Source organism: Onthophagus taurus, chromosome 6, assembly GCF_036711975.1.
Source record: "Onthophagus taurus isolate NC chromosome 6, IU_Otau_3.0, whole genome shotgun sequence".
Classification (NCBI taxonomy): domain Eukaryota; kingdom Metazoa; phylum Arthropoda; class Insecta; order Coleoptera; family Scarabaeidae; genus Onthophagus; species Onthophagus taurus.
Genome location: NC_091971.1, coordinates 33,145,997 through 33,156,861, shown reverse-complemented (window position 1 = coordinate 33,156,861; position 10,865 = coordinate 33,145,997). Strand labels below are relative to the sequence as shown.

Below are 10,865 nucleotides of genomic sequence, written 5' to 3'. Positions count from 1 at the left end.
TATGCCTTCAGCGGTCTCTCTCACTTCCTCTTCCGTCACCTCTCTCTCTATTTTTGCCAGCCTTTTTATCTTCCACGTGCTGTCCTCCCCATCAGGAAAGAGTTCTTTGATTACGTTCACTACTTCAACTTCGTCGAGGACAACTTTACATATGTTTTTCGTCCTTTTCAGCGCTATCCTGTAGGCATCCCCCCAAACATCAGTCTCCAACTCGTTACACAGATTTCTCCATGCTCTTTTCTTTGCCCTTTTAATTTCCCTTCTATATTGTCTCTTTGCTTCCCTGTATTCAGTCTCCAGTCCCTCCAGCTCTCTCGGCGCACCGCCGCTTCTGCTTCCTCTTGTTGCAACTCGTCTGCACTTATTTACCCTCTGCCTTGCCTTCTTTACCTCCTCGTTCCACCAGTATAACCTTCCTGTTTCAATCCTGGTCTTTCTTCTTTTTCCATAGGCCACGTTGCATGCTTTTGTAGTTGCCTCTGTTAGTGTTTCTGGGGTCATTTTGCGCCTTTTCAGACACTCTTTATGCAGAATTTCTTCAAATTTTTTGACGAATTCCTGCTTTCTTTTCCATCTGCCCTCGCTATTTGTTCTACAGGGTTCTCTTTTGTGATGCATTCTGACGCTGAAGTATATGCTTTGGTGGTCGCTGAGGTTTTCCTCCTCCTCCTCCACTCGCCATTTCTCAAAATTATTAATTTGTGTGCTCCTGCAAATTGTCAGGTCTATTATGGACTCCTGACTTCCCCTTTTCCAAGTCGGTCTGTCCCCTCTATTTACCGCAACCATGTCCCTCTCCGCCATCCATTCCCAAACCATCCTGCCTCTCTCGTCCTCTCTCTTTGATCCCCAGTGGTTGTGTTTAGCATTAAAGTCTCCAGCCATTACAATTTCTCTTTCTCTGAACCCATCCACACTTCTTCCCAAGTCACTCAGCTTTCTGTCGAATTCCATGATTGTTTCGTTTGGAGTCAGATAGCATCCCACCAGAAGTCCCACGTTAGTCGCCAGCGCCAAATATCCATTTCCCTCCATCCATTTGTTAACCTTGATATCCTGGTTCCAAATTTTTATTGCAACATCCCCATCACTATTTTTAAACCATCCACCCATCTCAATCTTTCTCTTATTCGGTTCCGAAATTATTGCTAGGTCAGTCCGCGTCGTAACTGCCTGTCTCTCCATGAGGTTCATAGCCTCCGTTGATCTATTTACGTTGAGTTGTAGTACTTTGATTTTCTTGGGCATCACGATTTATTGCTCTCAGGTATCGGTTTCTGATCGGCTCGTTCGGAGAACCTGATTCTGTAGAGCTTTGGCCTTCAGAACTTCCTTCCTTCTTTTTTCTTTTCTTCCGTCTAGTAACCTTCTCGAAATTCTTCATTTCTTGTTGCCTTTCCACCATCTGTTTATCTTGTTTTTGATGTTCATTGCCGATACTCTCCTTTCTTTCTACTTCTATTTCCCTTTGGTCCCTCTCCCGAGCTTCCTCCGGAGGTCCCTCTTTTTCCTTCGCCTTGCCTTCCTCCTCCATCGTTTTATCCTGTCTCCGTGTCGTTTCCTGTCTCGCGGCTTTAATCAGTTTGTGTTCCACGGCTTCTGGTTTATCCTCTATTGCTCCCGTTCTCTTCATTTTCTTGACCGTTTCCCTATAAATTGGGCACGCCCCCGTACTTGCTCTGTGTCCGGTAATTTGGCAGTCTGGACATTTTGGTTCATTCTTGCATTCACCTGTTTGGTGCCCACGTTCTCCGCATTTGTAGCACCAGGTTCTTCTGTCCTCTTTGGTGCACTCTTTAGCCAGGTGTGTTGGAGACCAGCATCTGTTGCACTTCTTTATTTCCTCTCTCACTTCTACTTGGCACATTGTCAAGCCCACCCTTAATCTTCTATTTCTTATGAGTAATTCCGCTCCCTCTTTGCTTGTCACTACTGTAATAGCTCTCATGCATCCAGCGTATGGCCTTAGCGTGCTCAGTTTACATTCTGCTTTCGCTCCAATTACTAATCTTATCGCCTCTTCAACCTCATATATTTCCGTTGCCGGAGTCATGCCCTTTATGTTTATTATCTTTCCTCTCTCACCCCTTTTCTCACCCTTTGTTACTCTCTGTCCCTCTTTTTCTGTTAGGATCTTCTGCAGCTCTTTTACGCCCGTCTCATCGTTTTTTGTTATAATCAGAACCCGTCCGTCTCTAGTCTCTCTTATTTCCTCAATAATTTCTACTACCTTTTTACCCTTCATCTGGCTCTTTATATCCATTATCTTTTGGTCATACGTCTTCCCTTTGCTTTCCATCACAAGAGCGTAAGTTGCTCTTTTACTTTTCTTTTCCGCACCGCCATTCTTGTTTAGCATTTCCTCTTCCTCTTGTTTCTTTGCCGTTGTATAGATCTCTACCTTACTTGTTTCTTTTCTAAATATAACTTCTATCATTGTTCTGAGTCTGTGTAGTGACATACTTCTTATGTGATGGATTGCTATAGTTACTTCTTTTCTTAACTTCTCTCGTATCTTGTTAAGGTTTTCCCACAATTCTCTCTCTGTTTCACCAGCTGTGGCCTTCACTATCACCTCTCTTTCTTCTCTCTTTGCACCCCCCGTCTTTATAATTTTTGTCATCTCCACCTCCTCGCAGTTGCCTTCTATTTCCTCCAGTATGGGATAAACTCTCTTGTATTGTGATTGGATGCTCTTCTCCATGCTTGCGTCATCTGGCTCGACTAGCACCACTCTTGCTTTGTTCTTTCCCTGCCATATTGGGTTTCCCTCTACGATGCTAGTATTTTTGAAGTATTGCTCTTCCCATTTCCATTTCGCAACCTCCATCCATTCTTCGAAAGTGTCTGCTTTTCTTATCTTTTCTCTTTTTGTTCTTTCCTCCTCTTCTTCCTTCATCTCCTCTAGTTCCGTTTGCGTCGCCCGGGTGTTAACCTGTCCGGTTTTGTGGCTACCTATCCATTCTCTCATCTCCTGTCGGTCCATGATTTCCGCAATTTTTTTCATCTTTCCTGCAGCTTCCTTGATTTCTCTCTTTGTGTTTTGTTCCACATTTTTCCTTAATATTCCTATTTGTTCTATCATCTTTCCAATTGCTTCTTCTAGGATTTTTGCCTGATCACACCTCGCTTCTTTTCCTTCTATGGGTCCTCTTTTTCTTTTCTTTACTTCTAAATTCGGCATTTCTGTCAGTTCTATTGGGTCGCTCCCCATAGACCAACTTCTAATTCTGGTCGGTGTGTTTTCCTCCAGGGTGGGTTCCCATCTTGTTTCAGTCGTTTTTGTCTTAGTAATCGTTGGTACTTTCTTGACGGTTTTAACTATACTCTCTTCTTCATCTGGAGTCTGGAACTCGTCGGTTGTTGGTGTGGGCGTCTGCGGTGGTGATCTGCCCAGGAGGGTGCTACGTCTGAACGCTTGTAAACCCTCTTTACCCCGGCTAGCAGGGCCTAGTATCTTCGAGTCTTCATAATCACGCGAAGTCGACTCTCCTTCACGCGTGGTCTGCGGCGCTGTTTGGCCGGCAGACCCATCCGAGGCTTTTGGTTTTCTGTCCATTAACCATTTGTGGAGATGTCAAGCGTCTACCTTGCGCTCCGTTTTAATCCTATCCGGCAGGCACATAAAATCGGACGACACAATTTTTCCCGGAGCTGTACCGGTGTTCCCAAAATTCTTCACCTGTTTCCCAGGTGGGAGCCCTTATGGGGTGCTACCATCCGGGCCAGATGGACCCCAGTTTTTTAAAGAGGTTGGCTCCTCTGGCTAGGGTGCCGCGGGTTCGCTACACCCGTACCCAGTATCAACTGGGCCCCTGCGGGGAACCCAACCCAACCCAACCCAACCCTTTTTTTTTTTTTTTTTTTTTTTTTTTATTATAGAGGGGATTAGGAAATCTGTTAACAGACACCCGGCCTAAGTTGTCATGCGGCCGGATAGTGTCGGGTTGGCTTCCCTCTTGGGTTGCCGACCGACTAAAACCCTTCCCCCTCTCTTCCCGGAATCCGCCCATCGGGGCATTTCATCGGGGTATGCTATCCTTTATCATGAACTCTCCTCTTCGTCCTCCCTTCTCCTCTCTTCTGCATCTTTCGCTTGCATGACTTCTCTGAGGTATCTCATTATGATGTTCTGGTGTTTTTCATCCTTCATGATCAGGTCTGCAACATTTTCTTCTGTGACTGAATGTTCCAGTTCTACGTTCATTGTTGCCCTTTCCCTCTCAAAACGTGCACATTTAAATATTGTGTGTCTGGGAGTGTCTGACTCCCGACACCCGAACCAACAGATATCGGATTCAATCTTCTTGATTTTCTTGAGATATTCGGCGTACACACCGTGCCCCGTTATAGCTTGAGTGGTGTAATAATCCACTCGGGGTCCCTTCTCCTTCCAGTCTCTCACACTCTTTATGAACGTCTTCGCCCAGCCTCCGTACTCGTTCCACCTCTGTTGCCACTTTTCAAACATGCTCTCTTTGTTTATTTCTGCGTTTTCTCCTCTCGTCTCCCAGTTCCTGCTTCGCTCCCATACCAGTAAGTCCATTGGCGGATGTCCGGCCAGTGCGCTCGCAGCTTCTGTCGCTACCGTACGGTATGCAGATGTCGCGCTTATCGCCGTTCTTCTTTCGATAAGTCTTAGTATCTTGGCGTATTTCTTGAATCTGAGCGCGCTTTCCCATACAGGGGCTCCATATAACGTTACCGATCTGATTACAGTGGCCAATAGGTTTCTACGCGCGTGGCTTGGGCCTCCTTTTCTAGGCATCAGACGCGATAAAACGTTGCAGACTTTGCTGGCTTTCTCGGCAACTTTCCTGACGTGTTCGGTCATGCGCATATTCTGATCCACGTAGACTCCGAGGTACTTTACCGACCGCGAGTTCTTAATAGTTTGCCGGCCTACTGTGATCTCCATCGTTTTCAACTTTCTCCTTCCCTCGAGGATGACCATTTCTGTTTTTTCTTCCGCCAACTGCAGGCCTATTTCACTCAGCTTTTCTTTTATTACCTGGACGCAGTATTCGGCGTTATCTTTAACTTCCTCTTTGGATTTTGCCTTGACAATGACCGCTAGATCGTCAGCATAGGCCACGAGCGAGACGCCCTTTTCTACCCTAATCTCCAGCACCTGGTCGTAAAAGACATTCCAGAGCGTTCCTCCAATCACCGAACCTTGTGGGACTCCGCATGACATTTTTTCTTCTCTTCCTCCCGGTAGTATTATTCGTCTATCCGACAAATAGGATTTTATTATCCTTTTAATTCCTGTCGAGAAGCCTTTCCTCTCCAGTGCTCTATTTATTTCTGTCCATGGTGCGGAATTGAACGCGTTCCTAATATCTAGCAGGATCATGACGCAGTATCCTCTGTTTTTCAGGGACACTTTCCTTCCTTCTTTCACATTTTCAACAATCGACATTACTGCGTCCACTGTACTTCTCCCCTTCCTGTATCCATATTGTTTTTCGTTTAACAAATTTCTCTCCTTTATCTCGGCCATCATCCTTTCGTTGATCAACTTCTCGAGAATCTTCCCCACTACACTCAGAAGGCAGAGAGGTCTGTAAGACTGTCCTGTTTCCGGTTTCTTCGGTTTCTCGATCAACACCAGAGTTGCTCTTTTCCATATCCGTGGGAATATGCCTTTTGCCCAGCATTCATTGTACGTGTTCAAAAAGACCTTAGGGTTCGCAGTTGTGCATATCTTTATGATCTCGTTGGTTATACCGTCTTCTCCCGGTGCTTTTCTTTTCTTAAGTTGGCTTACGCTATTCTTCAGTTCTTCTTCGGTGAACATCTCCAGTCGTTGGTTACTATCCTCGTAATTTATTACGTATCCTTCATCCTCTCGTGCTCTTGGGAATAACTTTTCGAATTGCTCTTCGACCGTTTTGAGATCTAGCTTCTCTCTTGCTCCTAATTTCATTCTTTTCGTCGCGATCTGGTAGGCCGTTCCCCATATATTCTCCTCTAGTTCTTCGCAGAGGCTTTTCCACTTCTTCTCCTTGTTGCGCTTTATTATCTTGGTTAGCTCTTTTCGTGCCAATCTGTACTCTTCCTTCGCGGTCTCTTGTTCTTCGGTACTACAATGATGCCTTCGTCTCGTTCTTTGCATCTTTCTTCTTTTCGTTATGCATTCAGATCTAGCCTGGGCTACATGGTCATCCCACCAGTAGACTGGTTCTCTCCACCCCGTGCCACAGTACTTCTTTTTAAATACTCTATCACATGCTTCGGTGATCTCTCTGGATAGTTGTATTGGGTCTCCGCTCGATATGTCTTTTGTCTTTTCGTAAAAGATCTTTCCCAGTGTTCTTAGTCCTCCTTCTGTAATTCGCCACCTCCTCGATTCGTTTTCAACACGTTTCGTGTCTAACGCGTTCGTAATGTTAAAGACGATTGGACTATGGTCACTTAACGTTTCTATTTGTTCTTCAACTTTCCACTCTGTTACTTTTGCTGTTAGTGTCTCACTTACGAGAGTCAGGTCGATTACCGAGGATCCCCTATGGCCGTTGAACGTAGGTGTTGACCCCGTGTTTAGTAGTACCAACCGGGTTTTAGCAATCCACTCTTCTAGGAGGCGTCCTCTCTTATTGTTTATCGTATCGCCCGCTATGTGCATTCTGGCATTAAAGTCTCCCGCTACTATTACCGGTTTACTCGTTCTTCTGATGTCTGCTTCAAGGACATCTAAGAGTTGTTCGAAATTTTCATCTGAATCGTTAGGCGAGAAGTATACGGAGGTGACCGTCCACTTCTGCAACTCCACCGTTACATACCCCTTTCCTCTTTTCCAGGCTACAGGTCTTCCAAGCTTTTGCCCTATCTGGATGAAGCAGTCGTCGTCGAGGTCTGTCTGTAGACGCTGCGCTCTCCTCTTATTCGGCTCTTGTCCTACAATTAGGTCTACTTTTCGCTCTCTTGTTATAGCTTCTAGGAGATCCATGGCGTTCCATCTCCTATTGCAGTTGAGTTGCATTATTCTCATTTCTATTTTCTTGGGACTTCGGGGGAGGTTTCCTGGATGTTCTCCGCGGTCCTTCCTTTTCTCTTCCCTTTTTTGCCTTTCGCTACCATCTTGAAGTCGTCTTTTTGTTCCTGCTGTTTATTTGTGTCTGTGTCCATTTGTTCTGTTTCTAGAGGTTTTTCGGTAACTACTTCTTTCGCATCAGTTCTTTTCGGTTCTAACTTATTTGTTTCTTTGTCATGTGATTCATTGGTCTTCTTAATTTGCTGTTTATTGTCTTTGCCTTCACTTCTAAGTTTTTGAAGATATTTGCTATATATTGGACATCTTCCCGTGCCCGCACTATGTCCCTCTGTTTTACAGTCTGGGCATTTGGGATCACTTTTACATTCCTTGGCTAAATGGTCTTGTCCTCCACAATTGTAACACCAATTTCTTCTGTCCTCGCCGTTGCAGTCCCTTACCAGGTGCGATGGTGACCAGCATCTCAAGCATTTTGTTATTTTAGCTCTTTGCTCTATATTACATAGGGCGAGTCCTATTCTGATGCTACTGTCTTCCATCAGTTTCTCGGCTGTCTTTTGATCGACCTCAGCTGTTACCGCCTGTCTGCTCTGGGCATATGGTCTCAAATCTCCTATTCTAGGAGTTTCATCTGTTGTTTTGCCAATTTTCGCCTTCAAAGCCTCTATAACCTCTTCTCTGGTTGTTGTCACCTCCATACCCTTTATGTTAAGGTAAATCCGCCTGTTACCCTCTATCAGCCCTCTAGTGGTAACTCTCTGTTCTCTATCATTACTAAGTATCTTTTCTATTGTTTTAGTGGAATTCTTATCTTTTTTTGTTGTTATTAATACCTTCCCATCTCTTGTCTTTCTTATACTCTCTATTGCTTCTATTTCCTTTCTACCCTCCATAGCTTTTTTAATATTCATCACTGATTCTTCAAATGATTTATTATTTGTTTCGACTATTAGAGCATAGGTCTTCCTGGTGTTTGTTTTATGTATATCCTTCATTGTTTCCTTCTCCTCTTGCTTTTTACCACTGGTTGTGTATATGTTCACTCGTACTTCCACGTTTCTAAAGATTATTTCTACCATAGTTCTAAGTTCTTTTAACCTCATATTCTTAAGGTGATGTAAAGCTATTTCTCTTTCATCTCTCAAATTTTCTTTTATGCTCTTTAAATTCATCCATGTTTCGTATTTTGTTTTTCCTACATTTACCTTTATTATTCTTTCTCTTCTCTTGTTCTCCTTCCCCTTTGCTTTGGTCATTGTTATCATTTCTAGTTCTTCATACTCCCCATTTAATTCTTCTAACATTGGATACGCTCTCTTAAACTGTAATTGTATTCCTTTTTCCATCTGCTTGTCATCAGGTTCAACCATAACAATTTTAGTCATTTCCTTGTTCTGCCATATCGGGTTTCCTTCCATTATCACAGCGCTTTTAAAATCATTTTCTTGCCAGTCTAAATTTTTTGTTTCTTCCCAGTCCTCATACAAATTTGCTTTTTGTATTCTATTTCTTTCTATTTGCCTTCTCTGCAATTCCCTCTCATATTCACTCTCGGTCTGTGTCTCAATTTCTCGTGTTTCTTTCTTTTTTACTTCCCGTGTGCTTTTGCCTGTATCGATCTGTATCTCTATCCATTCTTTCAAATCTTGTCTTCTCAATGTATCTGCTTCCCTTTCCATTCTTTTAATAATACTCTTGATTTCTCTCTTCGTGTTTCTATCTTCATTGTTTTTTAATTCTTCCACTAGTTTAAGCAGAGTGTTTATTGTTTTTTCGAACACTTTGGCTTCCTCATTTCCAGTTCTTTTGTCTACTATTTCTGTCTCGTCTTCGCTTCCTCTTTGAACCCTCTTTCTTTTCTTAACGTCTCTTCCCGTCGCAGCATCTATATTCGGTTGTTTGGTTACGCCACTATCGAGAGACCAGCTCCTTACTCTTGCTGGTGTCAAGCTTTCTAGATCTGTCAATAATTGCAAATTTACGCTTCTTGCATGAATTGTAGACTCAGAGCTCTTTAGGCTTGTGCTACTGCTCGTAGGTGTTTCCAACTCTTCTGCCGATACAAACGTCTGATCAAGGTCTTCTTCTGATTCCAACGCTATTGCTTCAGGCCTTGTTATCACTGGTGGTGATCGTGCAATCATATTACTTCTTCTGAACACTATTTGTTCCTGGGCTTCGTAACCCTTCTCTTCAGGGCCCGATGTCGTTTGGTCTAAATAATCACAAGGAGTCGACCGCTCTCCCTGCGTAGTCTGCGGCGCTGCTTGGCCGGCAGACCCATCCGAGGCATCTTGATATTTATTCATCAATAAACCATATTTCCAGATGTCAGGCGCCTAGGTTACGCCCCGTTTTTCACCTACCGGCAGGTATACACTCACAACACTGCACTGTTAGACTACACTCACATTGAAACACTAAACACTTATTCCCGTGTCCCCCGTGACTCCAGACAGGGGCTAATCATGGGGTACTGCCGTCCGGGATCACACGGCCCCCAGCTTTTTTAAGGTGGTATGCTCCTCCTTGGCTTTTGGTCCGCGCCGGGTATTTTATTTCCCCGGTACCCCCTGCGCACGCTATGTGCAATGCATGCGCAGTGAGCTTTCCCCTATCCGCCACCTGGGGACGCGTCCGATTGGGGGAGCCACCCCCATCCCCCGGGCTAAGCCCGGGGGCGGAACCCAACCCAACCCAACCCAACCCTTTTTTTTTTTTTTTTTTTTTTTTTTAACGAGGTTGGGGAAAATCTGCGAACAGACATCTGGCCTGTGGTGTTGGACGGCCAGATAGTGTGGGGTTGGGGTTAAAGACCCCGACCCACTAAAAACCCCTTTCCTCGTCTTCTCCGGAACACTCTCGCGAGTTTTCTTCGGAGTTACAATCTTCCATCCGTGCGACGATCGCATGCTCTTCCTTCATCGTCTCTCGGTACCCGAGAAAAACAAAAAATACGTCTTAACTTTTAAAAAAATTCATTACTTTAGCGTACCTGACTGAGGGGCTGGACAGGCGCCCCTCTCTTCTTCTTCTCCCCTTCCGTTTCTTTTTCTTTTTCCTTCTTTTGATACTCCTGATTCTCTCCGTCAACCAACTCGCTCATAAAATCAACATCAAAACACTGGCAGAGGGGGGGCCTGTGTTAAGCCCCCCTCTCTTCTCTCTCCTCCCTCTCCTTCGTTGTCACGACCTCTCTGACGAAATCTTCCATCGCCACCCAGTTTTTCTCACTTTCAACCATTGTCTTTATACAGTTTTCGGGGGTAATTCGACTGTTCACCTTCCTCTCCATTATCGTTCTTGCAGCCTCCCATCTATCACATCGGAAGAACGTGTGTTCAGCGTCGTCGGTTCTTTCGCAATAGCTACACGTATCGTCCTCGGCTCGTTTGTATTTATGAAGGTAGCTCTTAAAACACCCATGGCCACCGATATATTGGCTAATGTAGTAGTTGGATTCGCCCCATTTCCGGTTCAGCCACACCGCTATATTTGGCACCAGTCTCTTGGTCCAGGCTGCGACTTCTGGGTTACTTTCCCATCTCTTTTGCCACTCCGCTTCTGTACTGTCCTCGGTCTCATTCTTGCTTTGGCCCAGCCTTTTTTTTATATATAAGTCTAGCGGGGGCATATCTCCCAATAGTTGTAGTGCGGCATTTGACGTAGTCCTGTATGCGCTGGTGACTCTTATCAGGACTCCTCTCTGAACTTTCGTGAGTTGCTCGACATTTTTCTTCACTTTTATCGCGTCTCTCCAGGCTCTACAGGCGTATAAAATTTGTGACCATATAACCATTCCGATCATTTTACGTTTTTCTTGACTGGGGCCATACGTTGCACCCATGATCCTGTACAGCGACCTAGT

General features: G+C 44.6%; 2 protein-coding genes across 2 annotated transcripts; both read right to left on the bottom strand.

The window, feature by feature from the left end:
• Positions 1-1,207: 1,207 nt before the first annotated feature.
• LOC139430210 (golgin subfamily A member 6-like protein 22) lies at positions 1,208-3,559 on the bottom strand. Its single transcript, XM_071196874.1, has one exon. It carries the CDS (start codon positions 3,557-3,559, stop codon positions 1,208-1,210), a length of 2,352 nt encoding a protein of 783 aa, XP_071052975.1.
• A 3,437-nt stretch (positions 3,560-6,996) lies between these two features.
• On the bottom strand, positions 6,997-9,306 carry LOC111418056 (DNA ligase 1-like). The gene has a single exon (XM_023050486.2). It carries the CDS (start codon positions 9,304-9,306, stop codon positions 6,997-6,999), a length of 2,310 nt encoding a protein of 769 aa, XP_022906254.2.
• Positions 9,307-10,865: the final 1,559 nt, after the last annotated feature.

Bases quoted from the DNA above. Each gene is read 5' to 3' on its own strand.
- LOC111418056 (XM_023050486.2), bottom strand. From the start codon at position 9,306: ATGAATAAATATCAAGATGCCTCGGATGGGTCTGCCGGCCAAGCAGCG.
- LOC139430210 (XM_071196874.1), bottom strand. From the start codon at position 3,559: ATGGACAGAAAACCAAAAGCCTCGGATGGGTCTGCCGGCCAAACAGCG.